Source organism: Trachurus japonicus, chromosome 10 (genome assembly GCF_045865225.1).
Source record: "Trachurus japonicus isolate A0001 chromosome 10, Traja_1.0".
Taxonomy (NCBI): Eukaryota; Metazoa; Chordata; class Actinopteri; order Carangiformes; family Carangidae; genus Trachurus; species Trachurus japonicus.
Window position 1 is genome coordinate 13883240 of NC_140916.1, and position 18936 is coordinate 13902175.

The window sequence follows — 18936 nt, forward strand, 5'->3', positions numbered from 1 at the left end:
TGTTGATAGAACTTGAGGTTATGCTGTCTGACATATACGCTTCTTCAACAAGCATGATTGATAGATGAGACAAGTGCAGAGCTAAACGTGTTTTCCTTGTGAAGTATTAGAAATCCTAATTGCTTATGAAATCATTACCAAGTCACCCCATTTGTTTTAATTTGCTCTAAGTGGATTTCCATACTCTCTTGAACTGACCAGATGTTCAACATTTTCCAAAATTGCTTTACTTCACTGGAAATAACAGTTGATCACTGTAGAATAAACCTAAACTAATGCTTCTGTCTGAAAGAGGGGAGGATGGTTCATCATCACAGCAGGATTTTTTTTATTGCAGCATATGAAACAATGTCACAAACATGTCGAGTGTGTCAAGAGCTAGAGCATCGTAGAGCATCTGGCCTTTCCTTCTCTGAGGCATTTGTGTGGAGTAGTAGGCCCCTGTGGCCACCTACTCGGCTGGCATCACCAGGGTCAGTGCCCCCATCTGGGGCAAGTGTCTGCACCCACATGTCAACTGTGTACCCTAGTCAAATCCACTAAGCTTTGAACAGAGCCGGAAAGCGCACATGCCGCTTTGAGCACAATGCAGCTTGGCATGAGGCACATAGTAATAAACAAACCAGCAGGGACACAAAAAGTTATTTGAACATTTTATTTAGTCCAGGCATTTCTCCCAGGTAGCACAGAGAAATAGAGAGGAACTTTGTGTTTTTACATGTTTTCTGTCAACTTTTCTCAGACCTACTTTATGTAGTATGGTTTTCAGTATGTGGATAGTTGCAGTAGCTTGTGTAACAGTCCTCCCCATATGAACCTCTGAAAAGCATCTTTTTATTGCCAGTCTGAGGAATATCAAGTGAGGAAGCATATTGGTTGTAGACTGCAAGTTTTACAAGACCCTTTTATGAGTGTACCAACAGCCTGCTATCTCAGTTAACAACACACATTAAATGTAATCCAACTGGACTAATGTATAAGACAGACTTTTTCTAAGTAATCTCAAAATAGAATGATCTGATTAGAAAACTAACTTTTTGTGAAAATCAATTACTAAAATTCTTCCAGACAGTATTATTAAAACCCTCAACACAGACAGAGGCTCCACAGATGCTGTCTTTGTGATTAAGTTTTACCTGCAAAGTGATCATTTTTTACTATATGAATTAGAGCCCACTCTCCCTCATCCATCCATTCTAGCAACAGCTTGCAGACGCCAGCAGAATGTAGACCCATGCATCGGGCTGCTCCGTTGGAATATTAAAAATGAGAAAAAAAAGTTGTTTTTTTCCCTCCGGTGTGTTTTGCTAATGCAACTATTGAACACGCATTATTACAATCTTAAATATAGTTATCTTTGATTACACAACAGCTGGAAGTTGTGTGTACCACATATCCCATCACTTTGTTGTAAAATTACAGAGCCCATTTTTTAATGAACATAGTTCTGAGAAATTTTAAGGGATACAGCCACAGATATGAAACAACATGTCCATTAGTCTACAGACGTGCTTGAAGTGGATGGATTTTGTCAAATTAAGATGATCCTAAAATGGTTTTTCATAATATATTTTCCATTTTCAGTACATTTTACAATTATTGTGTGTCCTCCTTTCCTTCTTTTCCAAAGGCATTTTTTCTGTACGGCTTGCTAGGGCTGCTAGAATGAGGTCTCCATGTCTCTATGATTCTCTGCAGAGAGCAGTTGGCATGTTGACAATGATGGGCCTGCAGCTTCTATTTATGCATCCTCCTTGTCAACCTTTCACACTTTGAGGATGAACTAGTATATGTTTACATAAATAAGAGTGGGCTCGTCTCTAAAAAAGCACTCGATTTAGTAAATACAAGCAAGATAAGTTTATGTGGGCTTTGATTGCACTTCAGACCACGGTGTTTGTATGTTCTTATTTGTTTTGTACATGTCAGTGTTTTCCATATGCTTCAGAGGCTCACTATCATAATACAGACTGACGTTTGTAGCATTTGGTTTGCTATTAAGATGTTGCTTTCCCTCCTCTTCTGTAATTTTGTAAGTCAAAGTTGACAAAGTATTTTCTTTTTTTACTTTGTTTACCAAATCACATTTCTTCAATTTCAAGAATCTATTAGTGTGGCATGCTAAACTAAATTGACATGTTTTTGTGCAGCTGGTTGACTGGTTGTGGCTGGCGGAGCCCTGTCAGGAATGACAGGGGCGGAGATGTGGATTGATGGCTTTGTGTGACACTGACAGCTGCCGGTAGGCCGGTGCATACCTGCATCGCAGCGGTGCCAGCGAGGTGATCATAGACAAGCACTGACAGGCAGCGGTGGGGTGGACAGGTTAGCTCTCTAAGTTTGCATAGTGTCTTCACAGCACAGCAGATGTGGCAAACAATATTACCAGGTGATATGGCTTGTAGAGACGTGAAGGTCACAAACCCAAGTAGATAAGAAACGTTTTTGAAAGAGATTCTCACTATTTTTCAGCTTAGCTTGGGAAATGAAGCTAGTATTAGGGAGCTAAAGCTGACCTTCATATTTGATATGGACTATAACGAACAAGGACAGACCTTTCCAGAATGTAATGATGATATATGGTACAATGCTTCAGAATTTGTGGCCTGTTTATTCCCTGAAGTGTCATTTCTTTGACATGCAGCAGATTGCTCCCATGTCTGACTAAATATTTGTGGTTTCTGATGAGTGTTAAAAATGAAGGATCTTTCAGCGCATCTGTACTGTATGTGGATATTAATGCCAGACTCTTGAGCAAATGCGTTTTTCTTTGGCTTTGCATTTGAGCTGTGTCGATCTGGAGTGCAAGAAGAGCAGGACATGCTCTGAAACTCCTGTGTATGGATTGGTGAATTTCATCATTACCTTGAAAGACAGGAACAAGGGCACAAGGATTATCTGCTGTCATACACTCATTCTAATAAATAACAGCATATTAGATTGTGCTATATCGCCACTCAAAATCAGAGTCTGCCTCAAGGCGATGATGGCACACTGAATATGGCTCACTGCATCTCAACTAAGGCCTATAATAGCAAGCAGCATGAATAGTAACATATAGAAATAGAGGAATATGGAGCAATTATTCATAAACAAATGATGAGCACAAATTAAGTGTGTTTGATTGAATACAAAATTACATTTTGTAAGCAAAGGTGAGTGCTCATTCTCTCAGATTATAATATTTCCTGTGCACTTCTATAAATAAATGTCAGCATGCGGAAAACAAGGAGTATGTGTGTGTGACACACAGAAAGAGAAACTCAGAGAGATGCACAAAATAAGAGAGAAGAACAACAAAGACAAAAACATCTGCTGCGTGTCTCACTTTCTTGATTGAACTAAATTAAGTTAAAAATAAAGGATAAACGTGAGTAAAAGCTGCAAAATAAAAAATAATAAAATGTATGCACATATTAAACACCACAATTTGAAGATGAATGACTGAATATTTGAAATTTAACATGCAGATGATCTTAGACAGTACCAACCACCCTCTCCACAAGATCCTGCAGGTCAGAGAAGAAGCTGCATCAGCAGACAATGTCTCATCTCGCTGCGCTGCAGGACTGAGAGGTTCAGTAGATCCTTTGTCCTCACTGCCATCAGACTCTACAACACAGCATCATTATTGCTGTTGCTAACGAGCTGCTGGACACGTGAATTTCTCCTAGGAAATAAATAAATACAGAATATGTTCATCTAACAAGCCTGGTTTTGAAAGCAGTTCTTTAATATCCTATGACAAATACCATAGTTCATTGGAAATTAAAGACAACACTGTAGAATAGTCTCTCCCATATTTGTGACTGTCCTGTGCAAAAAAATGTAAAACTTTACTTCATTTGATTTTATGGTCTGTTTTGTATCAGAAGGGCAGAGGATACTAATTAAATTACACCTTAAAGCTTTTAATCACGTTTATCTTAAACCTAATGTAGTTTAGGCCACAATTAAGGAAGTGAGACATGCATCAGATATCTCTATCTCTCCTGTTTTTCTCTCTTGTTTCCTCAGCGTCTGTCTCTGTGTGTCTCCTTGTGTGTCACTCTACCTATCCCACCTTGTACTTTTTTCGCTCCCATTGCTTTCGTAAATGTTCTTCTCCTTTGTGAAATCAGCTCAGGCACAGTTGAATCTCATTAATTTGTGGGTGGTTCAAGTGTCTGATCATTTCCCCTCCCAGATCTGGACCTCACCAGTCACTTTACAGTCAATCAAACCTAATTACCCTCACTACAAAGACCATCAAATCCCATTGTCAAATCCATTTAGCTTCCCCAGACAGCACCGCCTTTCACTGATGCAAACAGCCCATGTGGGGTTTGGTTCAGATGTTATCTTGATCTGGATTCCACAACTCCACTATCCAAATATGCCAGTCACTTAAAACTGAGAATCTACACTATGCAGAATGAATAAAACCCAAAATATTTATAGCATCTTAATAAATGTACATGTGTCTCATTGATGTCCCTTTCATATTAATAACCTAATTATGTATGAGAAACGTTAAACACTAAACTATAATGATGCTCTACCATGTCCATAGGCGACCATTATCATAACCTGTGATGTTGGCGTTAGCCCTTATAGTTAGATAGTTTCCCCTTTAAAGCATTCAAACTTGCAATGCTGGAATGATCAGCTGAAAGCAGCAACACAGATTTTCACAGAGCTTGCCTTATTTCTTTTTTAAACAAAAACATAGTTTATACCAGTGGTTCCCAACCTTTTTTCCTTGAAGCGGGGGGCTTCAAGGAAAAAAGGTTGGGAATCCCCCCCCCCCCGGGATTTTAACATTTCAGTTTGCACAAATATAATATTGATAACTTCACAACCTCGGAACAGACATAGCTCCGTGGACCCCCTGAAATCTCTGATGCCCCCCCACTCCCCCCCGCCCCCCCGAGGGGGGAACTAAAGGTTTATACCAACAGGATGATCGAAAGATGATTTAATCACATGAAAAGTCTTCATATTGTGCCTCTTTACTGTAGCTACAAAGCAGGTTTTACTGATGCCACTGGAAAGGTGAGCACATCAAAAAGCACTGACAGTAGAATGTTTTAGATGAGGTAAAAAAGAGTAACACAAGACTGATAAACTCAAAACCAGAGCCACTCTTTTGTGACGCGGGTGCAAAACTACTGAAAGCTGAGCACTGAAAGGTTTTCAAAAATGGTGCTTTCAATCTAATTGCCTGCAAGACCTCATATTTTGATGAGTTTACAGAGGCCGCTCGGTAAAGAGCAGATGCCATCAACAGTTATTTCCTGCTGTGAGGTCACAGTGAAAATGCACATGGTCAAGGTCCACTATATTGCTAAATTTAGCAGTAGCAATCCTATGGAAAAGGGGCAGCAGCGGTCTACTCGTGTGTGAGGACAGGCTTCCATGGCCCTCCTGGCACCCTGACATGTTGACCCCATGTGGCTCAGAGAAAGTGTGTCAACTTAACATCTGTCAGTGCTTGGTTGGAGCTCTCCCTTGTGTGTCGGTGGTGTTACTGGGCAAACTAGCCAAAAGCAGTAGATAGATGGTGATAGCAATATGGTAGCTGGGGGGGCCCGCAGGCACAGAAGTAAATGATAGTGGAGGAAGCAGAATGTGGTGACTGCTATGTTGCAAGCATCTCTCTTCCCCCCCCTTCCCATCTCCCAACCTCCCCCCCTACTGTTTCTCACTTGGGCCCTGGCAGCATTCATCCAGATGGAGGGTTTATTTTTGTTTTTGTTTGTTTACTTATTCATGAATCCAGCTATTCGGGGCATCACAGGGGCTTTCGTTCCACCACAGAATGCAAATCGCCACGGCGACTAATCCACTTTCATCTCTCCCTTGTCGACATCCAACTTCTCTCCACGTTTCTCCCAGACTCTTGCAGTCAGGACATCTCTCTTTCTTTCAGGGCAAAGGGATCAGGCCTGCAGTGACCGGGCAAGCCCAGTTCCAACACTTGTGTCTACCATATGCATGTCAAACACAAAACACCTTTCACCTCCCACCCACCGTTCGCATCTTGAGAACATTCTGCCTTCCCTCCAGATTTTCCCTTCCTCCCTCCCGCTGACCCTGGCGCCACACAGGGGCTCACAGCTCAAGTAAAGTAGTAGCTGCACTGCCATTCTCGCTGGAATGGAGGGTTGTGGGAGCGTCTGTAATTGAGTTAGGGAGGACATGAGAGGGTTTGCTCATCAAATTGTTACAGTAAAACTATCTGGATTAATCAGCAGGCAAATCCGTCTTTTTTATTGGCTATCTTACCCTTCCATTCCCCTTTTTTCCTCCTCTCCGTTTTCACTCAAGTGGACTACTAAACATGCACGCACACATACCTACAAATTAAAGACTGGGGACTGTCTGAAAAGTTTCTCAGGTCATTGTGTCAAAGCTTTTGTCAGGGTTGGGCGGGCGGACTGCAGGGAGATGCAGGGAGAAGGAATAAAGGGAAAAACAAAGGAAAGACATCTAACAGGTGCATGACTGCTGTCCTTCAGGCACTTGTGTTCTCTGTGGCAGTAATGGTCTCTGTCTGCCCGGGTCTTAGGAGCTACTGCGACTGCAGGGAAGGAGGGCGAGGTGAAGGGGTGACTTTGCTCAAAGCCAGACAGTAGGAGAGTAGACAGCCGAGCGGCAGGAGGAGGGAGGGTGCCGAGTGATGCAGGTGGTTGTGTATGTGTCGGTAGCTAAGCCAGAATTCAGGTGTGAAAGTAAAACATAACCAGGTGCATACAAGAGAGTAGAGCAAGAGAGATGAGATTAAAAGAAAGTGTGGCTGTTGCCTCTCCACCTGGCCATAAAGCAGCACCTCCCTCCCTCCACTGAGGCCTTTGTTTCACGGCTAATGGTCCAGGTTAATTGCACAGGTGACTTTCTGTGGGGGAACAGATGGGCTCAAATGTGTTCAAAAACAATCCGCAGCAAGCAAAGAAAAAAAAGAAACTGGGGGCGAGTTGTTCCTCTCCTCTTCTTTCTTCCTCCTCTTTCTCATCTTATCCACTGGAGTCATGGAGGGCGACTGGGGCGAGGTTAAACTCTCACTGTGTTCCTCTCTCACAGTGGTTTCAATTCATCAAGCACAAGGCCTGTAAGCTCTCATTAGATCTCATTACAGTGCAAATTAGACTCAGGGATTGGCCACTGGAAGGATAGTGGATAGTAGTGGATAATAGACATCTCTCCTATGCCTGATGTTCCTCATGTCCAACACTTTAATTTGGTTAGGGAGGAGAGTGCTATGCTTATATAAATTCAGAGGGTATGTAGATGTGATTGATTAAAATGTGTGACTATGATAAATGTCATTGCCCTGTATGCTTTCGCTGTTTATCTTGTCAGTGAGCATGCCACCGTTGCTCATGGATGTCATAATTTGCCATTATATTGGAAACTCACACATACCAGACAGAAGCTTTTTAAAATTCTAAGAATTATTTGTCTCTCTTTTCCCCCATGAATCATGAGGGCTGCATGCGAGCCATCGGAAATTGAGTTCTCGATCGATCCACTGTGGGGTTTTTTTCTCCCCAGCACAACATGCAGGAGATGACAGATAGCAAATTGAATTTATGAACACAGTTTGTTGACACTGCTGCATAATTATAGGAATGCCATGCCTTTGGTGTTGAAAAGAGAGCCCAGCATTTCATTCAAATATACACAAGGTTTTCTGCTTGGATGATTGAGTGAAAAGCGCTGTCATGTTTCAGAGGCAACAGCTGTTCTTTCACTTTGCAGTTTTGTACATATTTTGATTTTTTGTAGATGGCTGGTTTTAATTGGCAGAAACAAATAAATGAGACATCATGTTTTGCATAATGTAAGCTTATTCATCTGATTCCTAATTGATCCTTGACTGTGGATTAAAAGTTTGTATGGAGGCATCAATGATGCATTGGTTTTCTGAAAGACTTGGCAAGATCCCTTTGTCTCCTCTAACTGATCTTGCCATGAGCAGTCATGAGCATAGGTCATCCTGCTGACATTCGCTGAACTATGCAATTTATCTCCCCTCGACTAACTATCTATCCAGTCCTCTTGCTGTCTTTGTTTGTCAAACTTATACTCACTTGTCATCCAGAGAAATCTGTACTATACATTTATATTAGTTAAGTGGAGCCAGAACTCTTAAATTGAACATGAGTCTGTATCACTGAAAAGTGTCTCTGCAGCTTTAGGTGAGGGTCTGTGTGCCTGTGCTTGCATACTGCAGTGTATGTTTTAGAAATAATTAAATGTCACAGGGCTCAGGCCGTCAAGTCCGGGAAGGTATTTTACAACCTTGTGTCTTGCTTCGCTTCACTAGTCCCTCTCACTGTCCTACTCCTCCACATGCACTGCTGCACCAACAGAAGCCCTCTTCACTTTTCTCTTTTGCTGCCTCCTGTTCTCCATTTCCCCTCTCTTTCTCTCTGCACTCTACTTCCTCCCACTTCCTTTCCCCTATATCTTCCTCCCCCAATAGTGACACTTAAGAGTATGTGAGCTTATTCTTTTCCTATCCCTCCCTTTCCTGTTGACACTCAAATTTGTGTTCTGCTCCTGGGATTGCTGAATGGTACATTGTAGACGCTTTCTTCCAATTTTACTGTAGGTACTTTTTTTTTTCTTAGGGAGAAACTAATCTGATGTGTGAAGTTTTTATGCCAATCCTGCTGAGGGCACATTGCTCTTGTTATCCCTTCTAATTAGAAAATGTGATAGTGCTGCTTGTAAATATATTGTAGAGTGAGCCAATCCCCAGGGCTCAGTGTTACATTTGGCACAGCCTCTAGGTCCAGGTACCACCTGATGTTCAGGAAAAGGAGGGAGAGAAGTGGGGATTGGAGGTAGGCAGGGATCAAAGTGAAAGATATGAAACAGGTACACCATCTCTCTCTGGGAGGTAGAGGTTGATAGAGCTTTATTTCTACTCTTAAAGGTTTAACTGTTTAAGAAAGTACCTGAAAGTGCAAAAGCCGCAACCGTGTTCCACAGTTCCACAAGCTTTAATAAGATCATTAAAGGACCCCGGGGCTGTCTGTTGAGGTGCCCACCAAGGTGTTTCATCACTGGAAGGGTTTGTCAATGTCTTGGGTCTTAGCCCATCTTAACCCATTTAGAAAGCAATTTCCTGTGAGCAGAGGGGATCTTTCCTCTTGAGAAAGATCTTTGGGCATGAAAGGTTAGCTTTTCTGTAATTCCCTAGCATGCAATCTACCACTGCTGTTAATGAGAAGCGGAAGAATATTTGCCCTAGGTTTAACCGCTCAAAATAAGACAAGAGTGAATTGCAGGAATGAGGCAGAAATGTCTGCTTAAGTTGGCAATGTTGCAATAAGTAGTGAAAAAGTTTGCTCTGAGGATTATTGGAATAAGTGCAGTCAAATAGTTCAACTAATTCATAGTTTTTCTCCTATTAAATGCTTGCCTTGTCTTTGCAAATTTGTTGAAAACACGCACACAAACACAGTATATACGCTGTACATACACTGTATACATGTTAATAAGTTCATAGTCTGAAGGCTCATTTGTTAGACTTTCTTGCTCTGGGTAAGACCTGCTTGAGTTAAAGCTGTGGCCCAATAGGACATAGTTAATTGAGCACTGTGAGGTGACTGGGGAGTATGTTTCCCATTTTAGTCATTTTGGTTCTTTGTGTCTGCAGTCATCCCGCTGAACCCCAGTCTACTTGGGCTCCCAAGTCCTGGCCATTACAAATGATGAATTGTGCTACAGTTAAGCTCGAAGTAGGACAAATTGATCAAAGTGTCAGGTGCCCCCTGTGATGTCTAGGTCTCCATGAAGAAGGCAGTGAAGAAGGGGGCTGTCAAAAAGTTTCTTATGCCAAGGTGGTTGTAGATAAATGTTTACCTGCCACTTAACACTTTCTGCCTTTTGTCAGAGTCACAATGTGTCCTTGCTAACCTACATAAGAAGAAGGAGTAGCTAAAGATCCTGGGAGCAGATACAGTTATAGAAGCTGCAAGTTGTTCACCATATTGTTCTTTGGGTCCACGGCAGATGAAACCCATGCCTCCCCTTTTAAACCAATGAGCTTGCTATCTGAGGTGTAGTGCTGCAATTTGAGATAAGCACTACTTGGCTCAGCTTTGGTTTTGTTCTGATAAAGCTGGTCTAATTAAGCTTGATTTAATCGGGATTGCTTTTAAGCACAGCACACAGCCGGAACAGATACTTTGATTTCAAAGTAGCCCTTGGGAAGGACTTGAGGAAGAAAGAGAAGGAATAAGAGAGAGAGAGCAAAATTAGTGTGAGTACGAGTGAAGAGTTGCTTTTTTTAAATTTACATAAGACATGTTTCTATTCTTAGTTGTGCTGTCTTCTTGTGTGAATGATTGCAGGTTGGGTGGTTTGGTTTGGAGGAGAAAGGAAAAACATGTGCAGCTATGACTTTCCCTGGTAATGGCAAAATACATGCTGTTTCCTTAAATTAATCGTGCAGCATTCAGTGTCAACGTGTTTTGTTCATAAATTCAATTTGCCTGACTGTCGTATCTCATTGAGTACATACGAGTTACAAAAGATTGATCACCCCTGTGACTGGAAAAGTGCTGTGTGCTGAAAGTAGCAGTTGTCTCCACTTACTTCCGAATGCTTCCCTTCAGCTGAAGCTGCACAGCACAGTGGAGGAACAAGATGCCAGGGCCATGATAGTAAACATTGGGGAAGAGCTAGTTCACTCATGTATGCAAAAGAATTGATGGCCAAGTCTCCAACTCCACAATAAGTCACCCTAATGATCCCACTTTTAAATAATGTCTGTTCTAGACCAGAATGATAAAAAGGGTGCCCCTCTGACTCATTAGTATTGGGGCGTAAAGATAGATGACCCAGATAAAGAACCTAAGCTTATTTTTGAACCCCCTTTGCAATTGAGCAGGGTGCTGCATGTGCACAGTTGGAGCACAATGTGTCATTCTTTTGGCCTCATAGCATTTTAAGTGTCTCCAACCTGTCTCCTCAGCCACGCCAAGTGCCCCCAGTTCTCTAGTTTCATGGATTCACACGACAGCTGGAACGGTGGGCAGGGGGAATGTTTTTCGAAGGCCAGTCCTGGTGTCATTGACTGAACAATGATAGAGCGCCCCGGTATTGAGCGGCTCCACACTAAATCTTTGTAAAGAGCACTTAGCTCCCCTGCGTTAGCCACAGAAAGAATATCTGTCAATGACCATCACTGGATGCTTTCATCCTGAGGCTCTTCTGCCTGTATTAAGCTCTAAGTATATTTTCCTCCTCCCCAGCTGTTTACTGAAAAAAGGGACAGGTCTGAGTGACAGGCCTCTGTCTCAACAGAGTCTTCTTAAAAGGCTTGTTTATATCACATTCAGAGTTGCGGTACTCTCTTACTGTGGTGTGAGGTGCACCTGTTTTTCATGAGCATTCATTGCTACTCCACCAGAGAAACTAAAATTAGACCCTGAAACAGTGATGCACATGTGTTTATTTGTTTATGTGTCCTGCTTTATTATTGTTCTGTATGTATATTGTCCTGTAAACATGTATGCCTCCTGTCTGTTCTCTTACAGAGGGAGATGAAACTGGTGTGATGGATAGTCTAATGGAAGCTCTTCAGTCTGGAGCAGCCTTCCGTGATCGGCGAAAACGTACACCACGCAACGGTAAGGCAGCAGAAAAACACAGTCATTATGTCTCAGTTAATAGTTTTTGTTCTTTCAGTCATTCTCACCAGCTGTATAAAATCTCACTGCTCTCTTTTGCTGTTGAAAGTTTGCATGGTATATAATTGGCACCTGTCCATTATAGAAAAGAAGCTCTCATGCTCTGTATAATTATTTAGTTTTTTAATGCTTATGCTTGAGCCTTTTGACCGGTGTTGACCGGTCTGTGACTCATGAATACATATGCATGAACATGTATAGGAACATCTGCACAAGAGCATAAAAGAGGAACAAGGAACAAGCACATGTGTAGACGAGTGCAGGTCATTAGTAATTTATTGTCTCTTTGCCATTCATAAAGCAATTATTATAATGTAGCCATGCTGGCTGCGGTTGGACTGAGGCTGATTTAGTGTAATCCTGGTGTTAACATATTCCATTCTGCCGTGATGAATGGCCCATGCCCAGCCAGTATGGGTGCCAGGGTCAATTGATATGCAAGTCAGAGTTCTGCAGAAGAGCCACAGGTGTTACCATCTCCACACTGGCAATCATGGTAAGAAAAAAGGGAAGAGAGGGGAAAAAAATCAGACCAATCAGACCAACATTTTAAAGGCAGAGTATTTCTGACTCACCTCTATATTTAAAGATTGTTGCTGAGCAATATTTTAATATAGAGAGGTTGAAGAGCTGTAAAGACTGTTAAATATCTACCAGTTTACTCTTTGCCTATTCAGTGCTGATAGACCTGCTGTACTTGTATTAATTTTGTGTTGCCTGTGTTAGCTGTTATATAGGTATCAGAGTGATTATTAGTAGGAAATATTTGCTCTACAAGGTCTTTTACCCTTTTTAAACCGAAGCAGGAGATTAGTGCGAGTACATTGGTGAGTCCTGTCCTACGAGGCAGTGATATTGTTCCTGCTTGGTCACACAGCTGGGACACACTGGTCAGGCCCTTTCCAATTCTCTGGGTCACTTCTTCTTGCACTCTACCAGACATTTTTTCCACAATAACTAGGTTTGAAATTCAGTTTTTCTTAAGCAGTGCTCACACATTGACAAAGTTCATACAGTACACACAGGTACACAGCCTGTGTACACAGGCCTCCTATCTGTCACCTTTAGTTATTTTTAAAAAAATGTCAAGAGTGTGTTTTTCTCTTATACTTTTTATTTGATCAAAGGTTGATTCCAGAATATGTAATGCATGATGAGATATCATGACCAATATGTTCAACTGTAATAAGAAATAAGTGTATCACAAAAAACACACATGCATACTGCTTTTCTCTTATTCCATCACATGTAATTCTACTCATCTTCACCTTTTTCATTGCATATTTCTTCATTGGGGTTTAATCTGAGCTCCTGTCTGTCCGGGTGACTTACCAACTGTAAAGGTTTTTTTTTCCAAATTCTGGGAGTGGTTCATCTGAAATGTGTCACTTCTGATGCCTTTTTCTCTTTTCCTTTCTCTTCGTCCTTCCCTTCTTTTCTTTTCTTTTTATTTCCCCTTATCACCAACGTTATTGCAGGTGATCAAAGTCCTTCCAGTCCAGCCTCCCGGTGGCCGGGTGCTAACTATGGTAACAGAACTCTAGGTGTGTGTATTCAACTGCTCTTCTAACCCAGCACCACCCTGTCTCCTACTGCACTTCTCCTGGCTGCATAACTCATATGTCCTTCCTGTCAGAGCACTCAAACTGAGCTGGTCTACAACAGGCAGAGTCCTTTGCTGAGTTACTGCATTTGACTTAGTAAATAATGAGATGTTCAAAGGTACAACATGCAAGATTTACTGTATGTAAAAAAAAAGGCAACCATAAAACATTTCAGTGGAAGGGAAAAGTGCATTGAAACAAAGACAAAGCATTTTTTTTCTTAACGTCTGCATCTACAGTTTCAAAATGAATCACCAATCATTTCAGCAGGTAGGTTTCCTAGTGAAACATCATTTCCACAGTAATGTTACAATAAACATGCTTCCAAAGCAGCATGAGTGAGATCAGAACACACTCAAAATTGAAGTTTGCACTAAGACATCAATGGAGCTGAGTAATTACTGGTGTTCATTATCAAAGATATTTGTACAGTACAGCTTGCACTGCCTAATATTCTCTCTATATGTGCTATTAGGTAATGCTTCTCTTTGCCCATATTTACAGTACACAAACACACCATGACATTTTAAGCCCCTGTCCATAATTCTAATTCTGGTACTGCTAAGTGATGCGATATAAATCTTACATTGAATACGATGCAATACTGTAAAATACACTAGCTAGCCCTGTAATCGAAATATTTATTTTCATAACAGTAATATATTCTAGGGCTGCAACTAAAGATTATTTTAATAATCTGTTGATTATTTTTTCGATTAAGTGATGAATCGGACAAAAAAAACTTTTCTTTATTTCCATCTTGTATAATATTACAGGTTCCACTGGTTGCACTGCTGCACTGGCACATGATTTACCTTTTATAAAGAGACCTGGGACCTGAGGCCTATATATATATTTTATTATTATTACCATTTTCTCATGATAATGACTAATTGTGTTGACATAGTTGCCCAGTTGTATTTTGATTCAATTAAATTTAATGTAGACCAATGAGTTAATTGTAAAACATTTATTTATTGATGTAAATGGGGTGATTTCTGTACAGAGCCCTGAGGCAGTGCTGCTCTTCTGTCCAGTTCACACACGATGCTTCACTTTTCACTGAATCACATTCAGTACAGTACATACTGATATGCATGTCGTAAAATGGTGCATGCGCAGAAGCGTCAGGAACGGATCTTGTCCCGGGTACCAATCGGGCACTGACAGTGATTCCATTGAACCCTGTTGCTAGTCAATTGTTATCTCGAGATAACAAAATAAGTCGTTATCACAAGAAAACGGTAATAAGAAAAAATATATGGATGTGGCTGTTCTCGGTTTCCGTAAAAAACTGTTCTCTGAATCATCAATCAAGTTACAAAGAAAAAATGACAAAGAGCATCACAGTAACCATAGTAACACACACACACACACACATACCTGTCTGTGTGGTCACTTCTGGGGGGAAGCAGCAGAATGGGAATAAATGAAAATATGGATCTAAGGATATTTTTCATTTTGCCTCGATGCTCTGTTGAACTCACTGTCCCGCTCTCAGTCTCATAACACAGTGACCTTACACTCACCACAGAGACCTACTACATTCATCACAGAGAGACCTCAAATTCATCACGCCCCATGTCCCGATGGCAAACGATGCTATTAGCGCAATTAGAGAAGTGTTTACCACTCATTCACGATTACGTTTATTGTGACATTTCACAAGACAAACACTCAAATATATGTTAAAGAGCCTACAAAAAGTGATATTTCCATAATATGTCCCTTTAAATCCTAATGGTTAACATTAAGTCATATGCCAAAACACCAAGAGCTGCTAGGGGAGGCAGCCCTCATGTTTCCGGTGCTCTACCAGCACACTCCACTCTTCTTCTATGGTGTTTTACAGCAGTTTGCATCCGTTAAGTTGTGTTATTTCCTCGTGCTGGTACTGTAGGTACTACTCATCCCTACACTCTTAAAGCTTCGTTCAATGTGAAGTACTGTAAACAGCCACGCGACATAGTGACATAATTATCACACAACACAACAACTCAATAATGAAATGTATTGCCAATGTTTTTAATAATCAATTTTTAACAATTTTATCAATTTGTTGTTGCAGCCTTAATAATAATAATACATTTTATTTGTTGGCGCCTTTCTCAAACCCAAGGTCACCTTACATGTAAGAAACAAAAAAAACAGATATGAAATACAATAGCACATAATATAAATACATACAAAGAAAATACAATACAATACAATATATTCCTAACAGCATATTCACTTCTTGCAGGAAGTAGTTTGGATTCACTCAGCACAATTTCTGTCTTGTAGAGCAGCTACAGTTCTCACCCGATTGTCCTGCTTTTCCTATTAGCCTGTGTTGTCACAGCATGATATCACTTCCTGTTTTGCAGTTGATGTTAAGGAAATTGAGAGGTCCGTAGACCTTTGTGCTTTGACCACTCACAAAGTTGTTGTATACATTTCCTTCTGCTTGTATGTTTAATCATTGTGAATCTGACTTACAACAGCACCCTCGACATGACTTCTTATCTGAAGTATCCTTGGCTTTTATGCAAATGCTTTCAGTCAAAATGAATTGCCTGTGACTCTCGACAGACTGGCTCTGTTTATTACAACAGTATCTTTCTATCTATAATATTATGTTTAATCTGTTTCTAGTCTGTTCAATATTTCAAACAACATAAAGGCAGAGAAATGCCTTGTATCTTCTGTTTGTACGTTCTAATTTATTTTGTTTGTCATTTTCAAAATGGAATATTATGAAGGGTCAAAAAGTGGAGTCATTCCAGCCTTTGTTTGCAGATGATGAAATCCTACTGATTTCATTGGACCATGACCTCTGGTGTGAACTTGGCTCTTTGTTGACAAATGTGAAGCGGGTCCGGTGAGAGCAGCTTCATGCCTGAGACCATGGTGCTCAGAAAATGATGCAGTGGGGCCCTTTGGATAGAAGCATGTAGTTGTCCTGAGTGAAAGAGTGTCTAAGGGTCTTCTTTATGACAGAGGATGAAAAGGAGCATGAGGGTGACAGTTTCATGAAAATTACTGGAGAGCAGTGATGTGCCATGGGACCAGTGCAAACTGAAAAACTGTCTTTGTTTATGAATATGCTTGATATTTAATCAAATATCCTGTATCTCAGTGACCTACTTTCCTATTCTTGTGACACCACTACGATTGCTGTGGTCCTTATGATGGCTCTCTCTCCTGCATGCCACTGTGCATCAGACTCTTCTCACCACTTTTTCTCTTTTCCTAGTGCGCACCACTGCTATGCTACCAGAATGTATTATGCACTGACGGTTCTCTGTTTATTGATATGGAACTCTGTACTGTGGTTTGATAAACAGCTGCATGGATTCTCTACTCAGAAGTGATGAGAGGGGAAAATCCTTTTGACATGCTGGCTCTATGGATTTTTTTTCTAAATGGAATCTGGAAATGATTTCGGCTGCAATAGAGCAAAGGGGGAATTTGTCTCATCTCATGAAAGGGGGCAAATAGAAATCTTTACGCACAGTTTGAGAGGAAATTTCTAAAAAGTACACTCTGTGAAGAGAAACAATTAAGTTCCCCAGTGATAGATGATTTGGTGACAAAAGGCATCTCAGTCACGGAAAGCTGTCTGTTTGGGTTGTTACGTTTGTGGGCATGGCAACTGTCAGTGTTTAAGTCAGAATTTAAAGAATAATGGAGTGATTTGTGAGTCGGTGCAGCAGCATTAATGTTTATGTATCTTTGCTGCATGCATATTTGTTTTCTCTCTGACTCAGGGACTGACAGCATCCCAGTCTCCAAATTTACTAGTAAAAACCTTCTCTGAGCGGTTATATCAGACAGTGTGCCAAATCTATTCACTCCTGCTTGTCATGTCTGTTGTAATCTCATGCTTTAAAGCTTGATTAACCTCCTGTCACCCTCAAATGAGCAGCGTGCACCAGAGAGAGTCTCTCAGAGTCGCACATGATTCTTTGCTTACGTCAAAGGAGTTCATTTAAACCCAGCATGTCGTTCTTTGTCGTCCTTCAAGCTAAACTACACTCCAGCCGACTAGCTCAAGTGTCAGGCTGAACACTATTCCAGGCGCCGCCAGTCACAATTACACCCAATTCCAGAAGCATTTCCTATTTCCTAGTCTCCACTTTGTATAAGATGGAAAACCTAACCCGGGAGGCCAGACTCATGTGTTATGCAATTACAGCAGCCAGTCCTAATTCAACATGCCGAAACTTGATGGAATGATGCTTCTGTTGGAGGTACACTCTCATTTCAGGAAGATAATATATAAAGTATTTAGCAGGGTTGAATCTGATTGATTTTACTATGCATTGTACTGTTTTTTTTCCCACAGACAGTGTACTTCAGAATTAAGTTTCACTTGAAAAAGGCCCCCCAAAAAAAAGATACGAGTTAGCCTATTCCTTTTCTATCTCCTATTCTCTTTCTGGTGAGACAGTTACCTGGGTATCTGGCAGGAGATTGTTGGGTTGAGAGCAGGAGCCTCTCATACATCCTGGCTCATCGATTTTCGGTCAGGGATGAAAGCCACAGACTCAGTAGGTCTTACATACTGGGGGGCATCCCAAAAGACACATCAATCAGATTTCAAAGAGAACCAAGCCAATCTTATTTATTTACTGCCTTTTCAACGTCATTACAATCCCAAACCAGGGCTTCTCTCCTTTCCTCTCTCTGCCCCACTCTCCTGCTTCTCCTTCACAGGTCAGTCCATCAAAAGTTCCATCCTCTGTTGTGTGTAGTGAGTCTCCTAAGGACTTATTTGACATTGAGCAGGGTGGGATCATCTTATGCCCATTAAAAAACAGAGATGCAGTGATATAATGCTTGTCAGGGTTATGGAATTTCAGCCCAACTGTCTAATCCCCTGAAGCCTAGTAGTTAATTCAGCAGGTCAGGCCACAGAGTGGGCCCCCTGTATGTTTAATGAAGATTAAATTACCTATTTTCTCTCATGAAAATTTAAAGGAAAAGGGGGATGAATCTGCGAAGAGGCAAATGAACAGAGCAGTGTCTTTAAGGAGAAAATGCAGGTAAAGACAAAGAATTCCCCCTTGTTCTCCTACATCCTCCAGCCTCATTTGTGACATAAATGGTCTTTTATACTTCTTATTACTTCTGTGTGTGTAATCCACAACACCCTGATGTAGACAGCTACAATATGTTCAGCCAGGCAGCTATTTTCTCATCATTCCCCTGATCGGGGGAAAAAAAAAATCACCCGTTTGTTTCTTAAATTACATCAGAGGATGTGATAGTGATCGTAATTCCCTCAGCAATTAATTTGCTCCAACATACGTTGTACCCATCGCTTTATCTCTCTTGTTGTCTCTCAACCTCTCTAGCAGTTGTTCTCCTGTACTGTTTCACACACACACACGCACACACACACACACACACACACACACACACACACACACACACACACACACACACACACACACACAAGCTTGTGTCACATATCAGATATGTTGCAGTAGGGTGTGTCTGAGCTGAGGGCTAAAGCCTTCTGCCTCCACAAGCTTCTGGCTTCCACTTCAGGGTATTGATAGATGTTTTTCATTGGGGCGGCCCTAGAGGTGATCGTACAGGAAGTGGAGCTAACATGATTTGGGGGAAGAGACCCAGGGGACGTCAGCGCCTCTTGCTAT

At 41.2% G+C, this 18936-nt stretch overlaps 1 protein-coding gene across 2 annotated transcripts in view; it reads left to right on the forward strand.

Annotated features, from left to right (window-relative positions):
* The window catches only part of diaph2 (diaphanous-related formin 2), a 345696-nt gene that overhangs the window by 289494 nt on the left and 37266 nt on the right, over window positions 1-18936 (forward strand). The window contains exons 29-30 of one of the 2 annotated variants that reach the window (XM_085789351.1): window positions 11535-11627; window positions 13166-13231. In XM_085789351.1, the coding sequence (XP_085645477.1) occupies window positions 11535-11627; window positions 13166-13231 (159 nt within the window). The remainder of the gene's footprint in view (window positions 1-11534; window positions 11628-13165; window positions 13232-18936) is intronic. The other variant, XM_085789352.1, reaches the window with a different exon arrangement.